The sequence below is a fragment of the Podarcis filfolensis genome (genome assembly GCF_964270895.1).
Source record: "Podarcis filfolensis genome assembly, chromosome: 5".
NCBI classification, from domain to species: domain Eukaryota; kingdom Metazoa; phylum Chordata; class Lepidosauria; order Squamata; family Lacertidae; genus Podarcis; species Podarcis filfolensis.
This window is the reverse complement of record NC_139608.1, coordinates 37,853,194-37,871,234: the sequence shown is the minus strand read 5'-3', so window position 1 is coordinate 37,871,234 and position 18,041 is coordinate 37,853,194. Positions and strand designations below refer to the sequence as shown.

Below are 18,041 nucleotides of genomic sequence, written 5' to 3'. Positions count from 1 at the left end.
AGGTTCCACATACATGTATAACATCCTCAGGTTGTTGGGGCTGGCAGCCAGTCCAAGAATAAAGCCTGCTAGCAATATATAACACAATGGAAGATGGCCTTGAGATGGGAAGCGAATGAAATGTGTCCTTTATTCCTTCCTACTCTGCCCTAACGGTCACGGGTCTCTTTACCTTTACCTTTACTCTGCCCCAAGAGGGCTGAACAATAATACCTTTTGGGGATGGGGATACACTGCAACATTCCTCACAGCATGTTCGCCTTGCTCTGTTTATCCACATATATGGGCTATCTACATGACTTAGTAATCTAGTTAGTCTTTACAATACTACTAAGATCTCACTACTTTACGTTGGCTGTTCTAAAATTCTAATAAATGTTCTTATTGCCTGGATTACTGTAATGTCTTGGTTCCAGTTTCTCACTCTAAATGTCTTCTATCCTCAGCTCTCTGGCCATCTAATATTTTGCTCACTGTTAAAAAGCCACACCACTGCACCATTCATTCACTTTTTTTGTGTTTAGTTCAAACTTCTTGGTATTGGCTCTTCTTTCATCTCAACACCAGTCATATTTATTTCATGTAATACAGAGGTAGGGAACCTGTAAGACGCTGGCAGGGGCTGATTAGAGTTCAGCAATTCTGGAGAGCTACAGGTTTCCCTGTTCCTGATCTAATACTGACTTACCTGCTTAACCTCTAGTTTCTTGTGCCATTTATTTCTGCCAGTTCTCTGCAACAGTTCATGCACCTAGTACATGCACCTGCCTTCCATTATTATTATTATTATTACAATTTGTATACTACCCTATACCCACAGGCAGTTCACAGAGTAAAATATGAATATAAAACTACAAAACATACAATCAAAACAAAAACAACCTAATAACCCCCCCACATTTTTAAAGGGCAATAAAAGCTACCTAAATGTCTCCTCTTCTATTATTCCTGTCTTGACCTTTTAACAGTCTTCCCTTCAGTCTTCCCTCTTCCTAGATTTCTGCATTGTGCCCAATATTTAACACACTTCCCATCTTCTTTGTTGCTTCTAATGTACGTACAACACTTATGAAAAGCACTTCATTAAAAAATGACATATAGTGAGGCTGTGTGCTGAGTGACAGTGCAGTCCTACAGGTATCTACTAAGAAGCCTTATATGGCACAATAGGGCTTACTCCTTACAACAGAGCAGGGGTGGGGAACCTGCCCCCTGCAGATGTTTTTTAGGAGTACACTTCCCATTATCCCTGACCATTGGTTATACTGACTGAAGCTGATGTGAGTTGTCACTCAACATCTGGAGGGCCAGAGATTCCTCAGCCATGATTAAGGACATAGGATTTCAGCCTGAGAGAGGGTCAAATAACACTCATCTGACTGCTTTCAATATACTCTTTGGGAAGAGATCAATGAGTTTTTATCCTACTTAAAATATTTTGTACCTCTTCAGGGTGAACTACCTCACCACCCCAATGAATCCCTCTTCTCAAATATTAGTTCCATCTCAAAGGAAACCATCGGGGACGTTTTGGAAGTTAACTACCCAATGGGGAAATATTTCCCAGTTGTCCCAAACCAAATTTAGGTACATGTTGTTCCTTAGTAAAGGGGGAATAGCTGCATTAGGCAGAGGGCGTCAGGACTACTGTGGTTAGAACTGATATTCTTCTCTCTACATCGCAGATTGCAGAGAAGGCACAGATGAAAGAAGCAGTGTTTATATGCCGCACTCTAGAGTTTTGAAAGAAAACCAGAAGTTAAAAGATTTATTTACCATACAAAAAACTTTCAGTCAAAGCCATAAGTTATGCTTTTGATCAATTTAACAAGACGCGACATGATCAATGTCTCCACTTCCTTGAAATTGCCTCAGAACTCCCAACAAGGCTCCATTGTTTATGTTGCACATATCCAAGGTACTTATTAAGATGTTTTGCCACAACTACTGGTGCAACATACCGTGCAGGGGTTGCCCAACTTACTGGATTAGCAGTCACATAACACAAAATGGCTGTCATGGGGGAAGAGCACAGTGTAACAAAATTAAAGTACAGTACAATACAGCACAGTCATTGTTGATTCCCCTTCTCCCTTGACCTCACAAATGCAGAGGTCTGCACACATACAACACTGTTAAGAGGCTGCACACACATAACTGTTAGGAAGATTTGTTCGTAAGGACACATTCCCCAATACCAGGAGGGAGAAAAGGTTCCCACCCCACACTCACTACACACACAAAAAGCAGAGACAGATGCATCTCTCTCTCACTCATGCACATACATGCACCTCTTTCTCTCTGTCCAAGTGCATCTCTCTTACAATTCATGCATACAAACAGATCATACGCACACATCTCTTCCTCTCTCAGACACATAAACCTTTCCCTCTCTGCCCAAGGACATCTCTCTCAATCTTACTCTCTCTCACACACCCCATTTTTAAGCTGCCCTACACACACATACAAGTCTCCCCACAGGTGAAGGAAAGTGCCTGTTGCCTCAATCCCACCCAGTTCATCCCCTACAAATACACAAGGGCTGTGCTTTTTTTCTGGGGGGACGTGGGGGTACACATACACCTAAGCATTTTGTGAATAAAAGTTTGTCCTCATTGAGGGGCAGTATTTCAATATGAGTAGGAAAATGAGAGGACTCCTAAACATTTTTGAAGGAAAAAAAGCACTGCACAAGAGCCAACAAACTACTACCCACAGGTGTCAAGTTGGTAATGGGTGACTCTTGATTGTGATAAATATACTCAGTGTATCTAAAAGGGAAACTAGAATTCAGGAATTTGCTTCTTGTTTAGCAACAGTGCACGTTCTCATTGTCTGAAATTCCCTTATGTTATGTTAGCTGTCTCTTCTCCCGCTGCCTGACAAATATGGGGTGATCACTGATATCCCACTCATGGCACAAAACTTGAACAATTGAATTCTTTCTTAGTTCTTCCTAAATCAACCATAGCACAAGGAGACACTAATGCTGGGCCAAATGAGCCAATGGTCTGACCCAACAGGGTTGTTTGGGGTCATGGAGGCAACCTGTGTGTGACCTTGATCCCCATCAGATATGGCTGAGTGGATACCATTGCTATGGTTGGTTTATTGCCCTGTTTTGTTATGAAAGTAAGTCACCTTCCATCATCTTCCAAAACCTTCCCAATTCTAAGGATATTTGCTAGGGAAAAAGTACTGGACTGGACTGTACTAAGAAGACTGTAAAAAATCCTCTTAGATAAGTGGAATGCCTTTTTTTTTGGCCTTTGTTCATACCAATTTCTTGTCTGCATTCAGTGTCATTCAGGTATAGCTAATTTCCCGACAAACTACTTGGCGGAAGTAGTAGTGTATCTATTTGTATGGCTGTTAAGAATGTATTTGTACCAGAGTACTGGAATTTCTGCCTCTGTAGGGGTGAATTTGGCAAGTCAATATAAAAGTGCAAATATCTGGAAATAATTGTCAGATTTTATTTTTAATAATATGGAAGTTGCCAAGAGAAATATTAATTCAGTGATCTATGAAGATTCTTTGTTGCTTTCAAGAAACAATTTTTACTTATAAAGCAAAGGACTTAGTGGCTTGGCTCAATAGATCTCTGAGAGCCTTTACAAGTGGCCACAAGAACACTCTCAAATGCTCTTTTAATTCTAATCTGGCTTCGTATTCATGAGGGATAGTAAGATACCTTTTAGAGTTGCATATAGCACTAGTGAATATTGGAAATGTGAAATGAGAAACTCAAGTCTATTATTTTTATAAAATAGCATTTCATTTGTAAATGTGGCTTTTTTAACAAAAATGTTCTATTTTCTGTGAGAATAATTAATTACTCTCGTTTCAGCAAAAAGACATACGCTTACACAAATTCTTATTGCTGAAAATGAAAGAGTAATTTCTGCATCTTTTCTAATTTGGATTAACTAAATCCTTAGCTAGTGATCTCTAATAGCTTACCCAGATGATCAGATCAATGTCGTCCCATGCCATTTGTAGTCTTTGTAGTGTAAACTTGGAATAGCCTTACTGCTCCAAGTGAAATATCCATGCCTCGTTTTCTTTCCTAGTCATATAAATATGAATACTGCACATAAAGTACAGTGTGCTTGCTCAGCTTATTAAGAGCCAGAGGAGCAATTAGGGGCACTGAAATGTTAAGAGACACGAAGCTGATATTAGACTTTACCAGAGTTTGTGCTTAAAGAGTTTCAGCTCCTTTGGGAGTCCAGCCTTTGCAGCATGGGTGCACCTTGGCATAATTTCAAAATTGCTCTGCAACACTTCAGTTCAGACCGCTGGCAAGAGTGATTTGTCTATCACATGGCGGCTTGCTGTTGAAATAGAGCAAGGAGAGAAAGAAGGGGTGGACCCACTATTGGCTTCAATCCTTGCTATGTATTACCTTGCTCAGGGAATGCAGCAAAAAACGTTCTTTGATAGGCTAAATGCTGATGTGAGAGACAAAATATTTATTTCAACTATTTTGAGTCCACTTAACACTACGGTCTCTAAGTGGTGTACCGTAAGTTTACAAAAATAATATAACAGATATAAAATCAGTTAAAATTACCACAAAATCAGAAAACTTGTATTAAAAAAATCTGCTAAAAAAGTATTAACCAAGCACTGGAAGTTCAGCAGGTAGGTATGATGTTGCTCTGGCACTATGACCCTTCTCCACAGTTTTCTGTGCTTTAAGCTAACTTTGAGCTGTTGTGGCCCACTGTGTAGCTTAATCCAAGTTGTAAACTGTTTATAGATTCATAGAATCGTAGAATTGGAAGGTACCCAAAGGGTCATCTATTCCAACCCCCAGCAATGCAGGAATCTCAACTAGTTAATACATGACTCGTCTCTGATGGCAAGTAATGTGGGGTGGTTGTTGCTTTTTTTATTTACTGTCTTTCATCATTTCATTCTTAGATTGTATTTGTAAACTACATTGTTGTTTTTTATTTCAGCCAAGCAGTTTATAAATTTTATGAAATAAATAAATATTTTGCATTTTGCCTAGTTTGTTGGCCTGCCAGGAAATATTTAGCTGCCACGAATGAATGAAGCGTTTCCACAGCTTTTACAACCAAGGTAGGCTTGAAGCGCAGCAGCTAAAAGGTCCTTATGTGAATACGTGTGGAAACAGAAGGCGACTTTGTGTATGAGAGCAGATGCGCGATGCCTCGAGTCTATTTCTATGATCGGCTTCTTAGGCCCATGACGTTATATCCCCGAACAGGTCACATAGGGGGGCTATGGAGGGCGACCCTCCTCCATTCCCCAGGGGGACTTTTGTATTCCTTTTCGGAAGCCTTCGCCCCGCCCCCTCCTTCCTCCCGCGCCCTGACGTGGCTCCTCCCCTTCCCCATCGCCCCCCCCCCACCCGCGCACCTTCTGCCGCCCAAGCGCTCCCGCTTCAGCCGGCGATGACGCACCTTCGGCGCCATCGCCGCCGCCTCCTCCGCCCTGGCGAAGCGCGCTCCCGAAGGGGAGAGCATCGCTCGGGAGCGCGCCTCGGGAGCGCGCACCGCCCCACGTGACCCCTCCGGGACCAACCGGGAGCCGAAGATTGCGGGGAGCGGAGCGCGTCCTCGCGGGCAGTTGCTGCGGGCGGGAGAGGAGAGCGCAGGAAGACGGGGGCTCCGAGCGCGTGCGGACTTGCTCCTTGAGAGGTCCCTGCCTGACGCGACGCCATGTCCGAGGAGAAGCCCAAGGTGAGTGCGAGGCCGCCTCAGCGCCCCCCGCTCCTCCCTCAGCCGCTCGGGCCCCGTAGGCCCTCCGCCTCCTCTCGGGCCCCTTCCGAGCCTGCCTGCCTGCCCCCCTCAGGAGAGGGGCGCGAGGCTCGCCGTGGGGCTGAGGCCCCGAGGGTCTGCGTTCCCCCGCCCCGGTTGTGAGCGGCGAGACCCGGACCCGCCTCACCCGGAAGGAGGGCGGCTCGAGGAGGGGCGGCCCGACCGCGCTCTTCCTCCGCGGAGCTCCCGCAAGAGTTCGGCGCCGCTCCTAGGCCGCGCCGCTTCTCTGCGAACTCCCATCCTGGCCCGCCCCCGCCGGGTTCGCTATTGTCGAGCCAGGCCGAAGGCGCGACCACCACGTGCTCCGCAAGGCAGCGCGCTCTCGCCGGGGGCCGGATAAATCCGGCCTCTTTCCCTCTTCCCGGTTGCCCACGGCCCCTTTTCCGCGCGCAGTTGGACCGAGGTGTACACGGACCGGTGTCCAGTAATTTCCAAAGGGTTTTGCACCTAAGGGCCCCCTTCCCCCGCGTGCATCCATATAGCGAGGGAGCAGCCCTGGACAGAGCAACCCCATTGAGACTGGAGACTCAACATGCATAGGATCTGGCTGCAAGTTTGAGGAGAGGCTTTTAGTGCAGTCAAGTGCTGGCCATTGAATTCAGTGGAGGATACCTCCCAAGACGGTATGCGGAGGATTGCACTGTTCTGTTTTGCGCGTGTGGAACAATCGCTATCCCCATTGTAATATTAGAACAATTTAATGAAAAATGATACGTTTAGCGTTGTCCCCATCAGTTGTAAGTCTACATCACAGAGTCGCTCAAAAGTGAGCTTTATAGATGAGTGGTGTTTGTAGGCTGAAAATATTCAGATAAGCAGGAGTGAAAGCATTGAAAGTTTTTTTCAGTTGATTGGATGGTATGTAGTTTTTTTTAAAAAATTGGCTTTTATCCACCCTCCCCCAATAGTTTTAAAAGCAGAGAGGGATCATTCTAAAATTGAGCCTTTTTGCAGACTTGTGGAATATCTGCACTACATTTAAAGCGTATTTAACGCCCATTCTTTTAATTCCCCCAAAGAATCCTGGGAAGTGGAGTTTAAGAGTACTGGAAAAGGTAGTTCTGTGAGGGAAACTGCAATTCCTACGATTTTTTAGGGGAAATCATATGCTTTAAATGTATAGTGTGGATCTGCTGTTGGTCAACCATGTTCGGATTCTGTGTGGAATCTGATAGAATTGTAGAGTTGGGAGGGACCAAGTTTAAATATATTATGAAACATGTAGACTTTTTAAATAATTACAGGAAGATTGCCTAGTACTGGAGGTTGTTTTCCCTCCTGCTACAGGAGACCAGTGCTGGTGAAGCTAAGACCCCAGGGTGGCACATCTTTGACAATTTATGACTATTAATTGCACTCCAAATTTGGAGTAAGAGATGTAGTTCAGTGAAAGAGAATCCACTTTGCATGCAGAAGGTCCAAGGACCAGTCCCTGGCATTTTCAAGTAGGAGATGAGAACATTCCCTACCTGAAAAGCAGAGAGCTGCTACCAGTCAGTGTAGTCCAGAGCTAGTCAACCATGATATCCTCAGATGGTTTGGACTGCAACTCCTATCCCTTGTTCTTGGCCATGCTGGCTGGGACTGATAGAAGTTTTAGTCAACAACATCTGGAGGGTGCCATGTTGGCTACTCCAGGTTTAGAGAATACTCAAGTAAATGGATCTGAGTCAGTATAAGACAACTTCCTCTGCTGCTTGAGGAAGGCTTTCAGTTTGCATCATGACTAGGCTGTGGATTCTTAAAAAGCATTTAAATATCATTTCGAATAACACATATAGCTAAGGAAATGTTGTAATTGGTGTGAGAATAACACTTGGGATCAAGCTACAGTGGTACCTTGGGATGTGAACGGGATCCGTTCCAGAGCCCCGTTTGCATCCCAAACAGAACATAAGCCACGACAGTGTATCTGCGCGTGCCGCGTTCCACCGCTTCCGTGCATGCGTGTGACGTCATTTTGACTGTAAGCACGAGCGGCAAAACCCGAAAGTAACACGCTCTATTACTTCTGGATTGCTGCAGAGCACAACCCGAAAGTGCTCAACCTGAAGCGTATTTATCCCGAGGTATGACTGTACTAGAAAATTATTAAAACTGCTAGTTGTTTAATATGCTATGTTGTGTGTTTAAGCCTACAATCCTAACCCCACTTACATGGGAGAAAGCCCTTTGAATCAACTATGATTTATGAATAGACATGGTTAGGATTGAGACCTAAGTATAAGCTTACCAATAGTGAAAGTATAAATGCAATTTATAATATTTCTAAGGGTAAACCGTGGAGGGGGGGGATTTCAGCAACCCTCTTGGGAGAAGTTTTTATGCCAACCTTTTCTTCCTATCACTTCCTGTGTTGCTCCCTGGGCTACTCAGTGGAAAAAGAAGGCAAAATTGATGTTTGTAGATTTCACCTCATTTTTTATCTTGAAATCCTAACGGAATTTCCTAGAGTAAAAAAATCTAGAGTCCAGTAGCAGAAGAGGGCGTTTTCAGACTAAAAATGTGGAGGGGTTGCTAGATAATGCAGTCAGGCTACATTATATATCATCTGCAGTTGTGTTACAAATCATACCTCCAAACCAGTTGAGGAAGCAGTGCTTTGTTAATTCATACCAAAATGGTTGTGCTGCAGTCACAATGAAAGATCCAAACATTGCTACAAGCCAATGCTCAACAACAGGATGACACATGGGGAGAAGCAGAAATACCCCATTCCAAATTCCTTTCAGCTTAGTCACATGGCTTAGCCACCCTGCAGGGGTTACACCATCCTTTTGCCAGTGTAAGTCAAACTATTTTTTTACAGGTTTGTGTGCCTGTGCCTCTGCTGTGTTTGGGCTGACTTAATCAGCAGTAGCTCCACTACTGAATAGAATTTGGATAGGAGTAAGTTGTACTGGCTTCCTGTAGTTTGGTTTGCTCTGCTCTTTTCTTTTAATTTAATAACATCTGTGTGCTGCTTAACTGTAGTGCAGCAGCTGTGAAAAAGGCAAATTCCATGCTTGGGGTCATTAGGAAAGGAATTGAAAATAAAACTGCTGACATTATAATGCCTTTATATAATTCAGTGGTGTGACTATGTTTGGAATACTGTGTACAGCTCTAGTCACCTCACCTCAAAAAGCATATTGCAGAGTTGGGAATGATTCAGAAAGGTGCAGCCTAAAATGATCAGGGGGGTTGGAACAATTTTGCTATAAGGAAAGGTTGCAGCATTTGGGACTTTTCAGTGTAGAGAATAGGTGAGTAAGAGAAGACATGATAGAGGCATATAAAATTACGCATGGTGTCAAGAAAGTGGATAGATAATTCCCACCCCCCTTTCTCATAGCAGTAAGAATTTGTGGAGATCCAGTGAAGTTGCAAATTTGAAGAGTCAGGGCAAATTTTTAAAAAGTACTTCTTCACACAGTACATAGTTGAACTATTGAATTTACACCCGTAGGAGGCAGTGCGGGCCACCAACTTGGATGGTTTAAAAGAGGATTAGACAGATCCATGAAGAATTAAGTCTTATCAATGGCTACTAGCCATGATGGAGGCTGTGCTCTGCCTCTGCAGTTGGAGGCAGGAATGCTTCTGAATGCCAGTAGCTGGAAATGCAGGTGGGAAGAGTGCTCTTGTGCTCAGGTCCTGCTTGCAGGTTCCCCACAGCTTGGCCATTGTGAGAACAAGATGTTGGACAAGGTGGGCATTGACTTTATGCAGCAGGTGGTTTGTACGTTCTTTTCTGAGAAATCTTCTAAGTGCTGCAGGTATCAGCCAGGTTCTCTTGTCTAATGCTCCCCAAATACTGATCTGAACTTTTATGTTTTGTTTTGCAGGAAGGAGTAAAAACGGAGAATGACCATATCAATTTAAAAGTAGCTGGCCAAGATGGATCAGTGGTCCAATTTAAAATAAAACGGCACACACCACTAAGTAAACTAATGAAGGCCTATTGTGAGAGACAGGTAAATGAGTTAACTATATTTTTGTTTTATTATGCACTTGTTTATTGTGAGGTACTTAAAAAGGCTCCCAAGCCCCCATGGCTTATTTGCCCAGATAAATTTTGATGTTAGAATATTTTCTCAAGGCATACAAAGTTCTGATGCCTTGGTGGTGTAAAACCCATTATGCTAGTGTGTTGACGCATACAATTATCCCACATAATCTTTGATGTGCTTGTTGAATTCCTTTCATTTGCAGTGCTGAATTTATTAGCTTTGTCCTAGAACTTAAATTTTCAAAAATTCAGTTACTGTAACCAGTTTCTTCCTATCTTGTTTCTTTAATGGAGACACCAAGGAAATATCCTGTGTTGTGAGACATATCTGCACAAGTGTCAAGTCATAATTTATCTCATTTATGTTATGCAGTGTTAAATTGAAGTATGAGAAAACTTCATTTAATGGGGCTGTGTGATGTGGATAAACCTGGGTGCTCATGAGATTACATTAAACCCATCAGACACATAACGTGTGTGCATTCAGCTTTACGAATTTGGCAAAAAAGAGTAAAATTTTAAAAGCGAGTGGGCATCCAAGGGAAAAAGACTTTGGCAGTCCCACCCGCCATTGCACCCAGTGTGTTTTGACTGTATGTGATTTTGGCTTCTATGTACTATTCTTGGAATGTAGTCTCCACATAACTTGTGGATTTACTGTATACTGTGAGGTGGGAAGCCATAGGCTAAGGGAGCCAAATGTGGCCCTCTGGCTTTTCTTGCTCGGCTTGTGTTTGCCTCTGGCTCTAGCCATCATTTGCAAGTGGCCTCTAGAAGGTTGCCTAGATAGGAATGTATTTGATTCTGCTGTTCATAGAAAGTCACCTCTACACTTGACAAAGAAAAGACACCGTCCTAATTACATTGCATCTCCAGCAGCTCTACTGAGATTGCTAAATTAGACAAGTTGATAGAAATGTTGCATGAGGTAATAAAATTCCTGAGAGATACTTGGCTCGTGAAGTGTGTATCCTCAATCAGCTTTCAGTTTAATTCTTTGAAATACTGATGTCTGTGAGCAATATCCATTTTGACATTAACTTATATATGTGGATTTACATTAACTGTCATATTTCAGGGTTTGTCAATGAGACAGATTAGATTCAGATTTGATGGACAACCAATTAATGAAACAGACACACCTGCACAGGTAAGAGAGAGTGGTGTTTGTTATACAGTTGAAGCTGAGCTTGTGGCTACTGCCTGTGTCTTGGAATTTAGTTAATTACTTCAAATGGGAATTAATGTTGATTCCTAGAATAAAATGTTACTATGGTGAGCTAAATCATTATTAACAAGAGTCCATCAAGGTGGGAGAGAGAAAGCAATTAGAGATTATTAGAGAAGCTGTAGGTCTTCAAAATTCACAGGCAGTTTCCACTAGTGAGGAAATGGTGTGTAAGGTTTCTGGGGTGTAAATAAGGTTGACACAGACTAATAAGATGACAGATTTTGGTAGGCTCTCAGTGATTATTAGAAATACATATAACAGATCCCTTTACTGGAATTAATCCCAGGCATGATGTAATTCCATGCCTGTGGTACTTGGTGGAATTCTCTCATCATTGATAAAAAATATTAATCTTTTCTCATGGAAACTTTCTCCCCTGTATCAAATTTATAGTGTAAGCATGCTACAAATTTCCCCACCAAGCCTTACTGAGGCTGAAACACTGTGCACATTTATTTGGGAATAAATCATATTGAACTCAGCAATAACTTCTTCTGAGTAAAGATGTTGGGTTGTATCAATTGACGTGCCTCCAGCAGATTTGTTAGGGGGCTGCAGGGGGTAGGATGGTTATGGAAAATCACTTCCCTCACCATTCTTCTGATAGAAGGCTCTACTGGATCAAAGAGTCTTCCATTTCAACAGGACACCAAATGGGCATAAAGAACTGCACTGTAAGTATTTGGCTGGAGGGAGTGCAAGAAAATGCATTCTTAGAGATGGAATCTAAGGCATTGCCCCACAAGAAAGATAGGACTTTTGGGTTAAGAGAGCTGTAGCACATATGAGTGTGTGAGCTACTGGGAAGATCTGGTTTCTCCAAATAAATGTGTTCCAAAATAGATAACATGTGGTCTTAATATTTATTGTTAGTCTGATTTTAAATGTTCTCACTTTCATGTAGGATGTGAAAACTGATGCCTTTCTTATCCTTATTTTATTACTATTTCTAAAGGTTTTGAAAGGCATTAATTGGAATAGGAAAAAAGTTTTAGTCTAAGCTAACCGTTTCGCCAGACCATGCATGCTGGCTGGCACCAGAAATACTTGTTTTATCCTATGTAAAATTATTCATGCAAGTTGCTAGATTTTTCTGTATGTTTATAGTTGAGGATCTGTGTCTACAAATTTTGCCTTGCCTCTCTTTTATCTTCCTGAGATACTATGACCTGTGCACAGAATTTGGGGGAAGAGAGGCCTGCTTGCTCATGTTCTAGGTTTTTGCAGAAGTTCCAAGCAGTGCCTTGTGCCATGAGAAGCAATAGAATCCATCCATCCTTCCACAGGTTGTGGAGAAGGGAGCGTACTTTTTCAGTCAGGAGCTGGATATCTGCAGGAACTAACATCAGCGATTCTGGAGAAGTTGAGTGAGGAAAAATAGTAGTAACTCACTTCTGCAAAAACCCAGTACTGAGAAGAATAACCATCCAGTTTCTTTCATAAGCTGTGCTTATGGAGAAAGCACTTGGCAGTACCTTTCTGTTTCCACTTACGAAAGTTGTGGAAAGGGAGGAAAGAGCATTTTATCTATTTATATGTTTGTTTTTATCAAAACAATTCACAAGGTGTAAAATGTACAGCAATAGCAACTGAAAAAATGTAACATTTAAATAATCAGTGACAATAAGCAAGTATATCATAACAAAGTCAATCCACAAATTAAACTAATACAGATAAACTAACCCAATTAACAGCTTAAAACTGAACAGGAGAGAGAATAAAGCCTGATATGGAAATACAAATAGTAGTAGAGAAAACTAAATTCCATAAAGTATTTTATTAAGTTACCACAGTTAACATACACACACGGGATGGCAGCCACCCATCTATCTTCACTAAATTTTTCTCTTGGATTTATTTGGAATGACTGTGTTAGCTGCTTTCTTAGCATGCCCTCTGAGATGTACTTTAAGCATGCTAATGTTGGGGGGGAAATGCACTGTAAATGCTTGTGTATCATATTAAGAAAGCTGTAGGAGTTGGCAGTAGAAATAACCCAAGAATATTTAGCCTGCCAGATTGTGAAGTGTTGGACCAGTAAGGGTACCTAGATAATGATTTGCTAAGTATATGGTTTCCTCTGTTTTTAGGAGAGTGGTGAAGGGCATTGTTCCTTCAAGGCTATATATTAACCTTCCAAGCCACATCCTCCCCAACCCTGCTTTGCACCCACCCCCCAGTGTTCTTACCTGAGTAGAATGTGTCCTTGAACTCCAGTAATGTTTCTTGCTTGCTTGGATAGAGTACAGAGATGTGTTGAGTGTGAAGAAACTAGCCTGCTGTACAAAGGTAGAATAATGCTTTTGCCTCACCACTGGCATATGGTCCCCAGAGGCTTGTCCAGAAGGGAATGCCTCCCTTGGGCTGAAGAAGTTCCCCATCCCTGCAATACAGCAAGCAGATGTGGTTGCAGAGTTCTCTTTAATTCTAGAAACCCAATATGAGTTTGTGAGAGATGCAGCTTTTAGCACTGGAATGGGGAAAACTGGTGCTGATAAAATAATACATCTAAACAAACCTCTATACAGTATGCTTCCAAACATGAAGTTAATTATTTGTACCTGTAGCCTACCCTTCACCAAATGATCCCAAGGCAAGTTACAAAAATCTCACAGCTAAAACAGGCACAGATACATAAAAAACATAACACAACTGCAAAACAACAGACCAGCAACACAGAACAAGAGTGGAGCAAGAGAGAAGGCATCTACTCAACCAGAGGTCTGAATTAAGAGGTTTTGGTATATTAGAAACAAGATTCCTTAAATATTATTTTTAAAACTCGTTACTTTTTTGTCTTATTAACAGTTGGAAATGGAAGATGAGGATACTATTGATGTGTTTCAACAGCAGACGGGTGGCATGTGCTAAATATCCTGTCCTTTTAGGAAGAGGAATGTAAAATTTCAACTCACTTTATCATCTGTCCTTGGATTTGCTATTAAATAGTAAACAAATGAACATGCCAATCATACAGGAATCTCCTCATGTTCTGAAGACATTTATCCAAATTCTTTTCCTGTCCCTGATATACTGCGTGTGCAAGTTGAAGCTGCATCTGTGGGAAATTACTGCATCATAAAAATGGGCCCAGTCAAAATTAAATTTTCAGATAAGTAAAATACCGGTTGTTGTCTGCTGTCATCTTGTTTCTATAAATTGGTGGCCTAAATACAAGCCTACTGTAAAAGAAGGATACTTAGTCCTGGCTTTCGTTGTTTCTGTTTTACTGCTTAATTATGTAATGTAAATATTGAAATATTTTTCCTTGCAATAGTAAGTTTCTCAAAACAGGTGGGTTGAGAAAGAGAGGATTTTACCATTAAACACATGTATTACTTTAAAACTGTTAATGGGATATGCAGAAAGGACAGTACTTCAGATACATGCTTAGTGACAGTTTAAGGTAATGCAAATGTACATGTGCTTTTTCATAATAAAATAGCATAGAATAAAACAATTTTTTTAAAGTAAAGGAATGTCTTTGAGTTTGTCAGCAGCTGTAGCATTTGCTTAGGTTAACTTTCACATCTTCTATTTAACTGTCACATGTCCAACATTGAGCACCAATGTCTTTGATAAAATGTTTAAAGAATGGACCAGAACCAGAATCGTCTTAGGAAGCGATGGTGTTCAACTAATTTTAATGGAATTTGTTTAGGAGAAATTCTGAACAGATTGTTCCCAGTGAGAATCACTCCTTATTGATGTATTAGGCAATAAATAAACTTGTGTACCTTTTTCTGACATCTCTCTTGAAAGCTGAAATTTTAACTATTCCCTTAGCTGCTACTTTGAAATCTATAGGCTGGGATACAAAGGACCATGTGCCATGTTCTGTGTGCACATCAGGGATTTCTGCAGTCTCTTCCTGCTATAACTCCTCATGTCTCCTGAAAAGTTGCCTCCTATAGGAGGAGGACCCTTTGGAGTATTGTGCAATACTGGAGGGCTGCAGAGGAGAAATGTGTCCGGTACCTGTTCCCCATGTACATGCAGAGTCTCCTGCTTGTGCCTGGGGCTCTTTGGATAACCACCATCAATTCATAGATATTTTAGTTATATTATAATGAGTAAATTAGGTGTAGCTTTTAAAAAATATGGTATCAAGTGTGCAGGAAAATCTCAATGTAGTGATACATTCTTAAAGAGGCTTGCTGTGTCCTACATCCTCAAATATTTTGAGCTTCAAAATAATGTTTGTAGTGACAACTGGCTTGATGAAATTTAATTTGCAGAGATCCAAAAATACAAGGTCATTCTGTTGACTTTCAGGATGCTGTTCGTTGCTGCTTGAGAATGTCACTTCCTTTTAATCTCTACCCATCATGTGTTAGATTATCTGCTTGCAAGAAATCCTGTTGGGGAAAAAAGTCTTTTCTGTTTCAGTTATATGTTGTCTAAGGAGGGGTATTTTAAAATCTGTCATTGTTTATTCACAAATTTTTACATTTGTTGTCCTTTACTACTGTACACAGTAAATATAGTTTGTTACTCTGTCTCTTGGCTTATGCTTGATGCTGCTGCATTTCTGTACTCAAAACTGTACTCAAAGCTATATCACTGAAATGCTGACAACTTATTCTTATGTACATCTTTTATTAAAGTTCTTTTATTGAGAGTAAGCCTACCGTTCAGGGCATAAAAATCAGTTTTTCATAAAATACACCCTGGAGGTGTTTTTCTTTATTAACTTACAATTACATGGTGATATTGTTGTTGTTTAGTCGTGTCCGACTCTTCGTGACCCCATGGGCCAGAGCACGCCAAGCATTCCTGTCTTCCACTGCCTCCCGCAGTTTGGTCAGACTCATGTTTGTAGCTTCGAGAACACTGTCCAACCATCTCATCCTCTCGTCCCCTTCTCCTTGTGCCATCCATCTTTCCCAACATCAGGGTCTTTTCCAGGGAGTCTTCTCTTCTCATGAGATGGCCAAAGTATTGGAGCCTCAGCTTCACGATTTGTCCTTCCAGTGAGCACTCAGGGCTGATTTCCTTAAGAATGGATATGTTTGATCTTGCAGTCCATGGGACTCTCAAGAGTCTCCTCCATAACTCAAAAGCATCGATTCTTCGGCCATCAGCCTTCTTTATGGTCCAGCTCTCACTTCCATACATCACTACTGGGAAAACCATGGCTTTAACTATACGGACCTTTGTTGGCAAGGTGATGTCTCTACTTTTTAAGATGCTGTCTAGGTTTGCCATCGCCTTTCTCCCAAGGAGCAGGCATCTTTTAATTTCGTGACTGCTGTCACCAAATAATAAATAATAAACCATGGTGATATTATTTATCCTTAATATCTCAGATGAAATGCACTTACTATTTAGAAAAACGGATGGCGTGGGAGGAAGTGGTGATGGTGGCTTAAAGGGCAAGGCCATATTTTCTATTCAGTATTTCTGAGATAATTGCACATCAAACACCCATTTCAGGAAAACATTGCAGATCCATTTGGAATTGCTTCTATATGTAGTTACACCTGGACCATACAGCTGCTGCTTCTGTTTAACTTGCACATAAAAAGTTTCGCATTTGAGTAATTTAGCTTTAGTGTAAAATTTGAGTTGTTGGAAGGATATCTCACAATATGCCTTTACCACAGTAGTGTGCCAAAGCCACATTTTTGCAGTTGTAGCTTGATGGTGGGCAATGCTTAAATCTTTCACTTTGACATTATTTGGGGTTGTAGCTATGGAGATGTTGCCATTACTTGCTAAAAGTCTAGTTACCTGCAGCTTTTGTTTCAAAACCTTTGGGTTGTTGAGAGTCCTGCAGATTCTTTGTCCCTCAACTGTTTGACACCATCGGCATCAGGTTATTATTGAGTCCGTATACAACAATAATAGAGTTGTAGAGTAGAAAGGGACCACAAGGGTCATCTAGCCCAACCCCCTGCAATACAGGAATCTTTTTGCCCAACGTAGGTCTTGGAACCTATGACCCTGTGATTGAGTCTCATGCTCTACTAACTGAACTGTGATGGCATAAAAATTGCTGCATATCTTCGGGAAGCAGAGGAACATCCAAATATTGCAGCCTCTGGTGAAGCTACCTTTTTAGGAATGACTGCCTGTAGGTAAGTCACTTTTTGTTTTGCCCCAAAATGACTTCTGACCCTAGTTGGTCCAATGAATACCACTTTGAAGGGCTGGATGAATGCTGTGTGTAGATCAGGGGTCAGCAAACTTTTTCAGCAGGGGGCCAGTCCACTGTCCCTCAGGCCTTGTGGGGGGCCGGACTATATTTCGGGGTGGGAAATAACAAATTCCTATGCCCCACAAATAACCCAGAGATGCATTTTAAATAATAGGACACATTCTACTCATGTAAAAACACCAGGCAGGCCCACAAAAAACCCCAGAGATGCATTTTAAATAAAAGGACACATTCTACTCATGTAAAAAACACACTGATTCCCGGACCGTCTGTGGGCTGGATTTGGAAGGCGATTGGGCCAGATCCAGCCCCCGGGCCTTAGTTTGCTTACCCATGGTGTAGATCATGAAGTACATACTACTAAGTCTCTAACCAGGTATTTGAAATGTCCACATGAATTAAACGCTTTAAAAAACGGTATGAGCAGTGTGAGGATATGGAACCCAAACTAATAAGAATATCCCACGGTACTCCCATAATTTGTTTCTTTTCTTTTTAATCATTTTTTATTTTAGAAATGAATTCATAACCATACCAAATGCACATCCATGTAAAGAGATTACTTTGTGCCCCCTAATAGGTTCTATTGTCAACATTTTCAACTGCATATTGTAATCCATATTTTATGTCTATCCATATTGTCCATAGCATTTGTTCCAAGTGAGATTAAAATCTTGCTAATGTTTTTATCTGCTTTACAGTGGTCTAAATAAATTATAAACTTTTCACATTTCCCATAATCAGTTTCAAGACAGCATGTTTAATTGACAAGTACTGAGTAAAAGAAAGTTAAATGATTCCAAGCGCTTTGGCGATTCCCTTTCTATTTTGTGAAGAAGCAAAAGTCTGTTTCCTAGTACAGCACAG

At 41.4% G+C, this 18,041-nt stretch overlaps 1 protein-coding gene across 2 annotated transcripts; it reads left to right on the top strand.

The window, feature by feature from the left end:
* Positions 1-5,386: 5,386 nt before the first annotated feature.
* SUMO3 (small ubiquitin like modifier 3) lies at positions 5,387-15,678 on the top strand. 2 transcript variants are annotated; one of them, XM_083614987.1, is made up of 4 exons: positions 5,387-5,714; positions 9,620-9,748; positions 10,862-10,933; positions 13,823-15,678. In XM_083614987.1, exons 1-4 carry the CDS (start codon positions 5,694-5,696, stop codon positions 13,883-13,885), a joined length of 285 nt encoding a protein of 94 aa, XP_083471113.1. In that variant the 5' UTR covers positions 5,387-5,693; the 3' UTR covers positions 13,886-15,678. The 2 variants fall into 2 exon arrangements, with proteins under 2 accessions (XP_083471113.1, XP_083471114.1); XM_083614988.1 differs by lacking the exon at positions 10,862-10,933 and having other exon boundaries at positions 5,402-5,714.
* Positions 15,679-18,041: the final 2,363 nt, after the last annotated feature.

Excerpts from the sequence above, each read along its gene's own strand:
- SUMO3 (XM_083614987.1), top strand. The coding sequence starts at position 5,694 with ATGTCCGAGGAGAAGCCCAAG. Across the intron at positions 5,715-9,619 it reads TGTCCGAGGAGAAGCCCAAG|GAAGGAGTAAAAACGGAGAA; the intron begins GTGAGTGCGAGG and ends TTTGTTTTGCAG. Across the intron at positions 10,934-13,822 it reads AAACAGACACACCTGCACAG|TTGGAAATGGAAGATGAGGA; the intron begins GTAAGAGAGAGT and ends TCTTATTAACAG.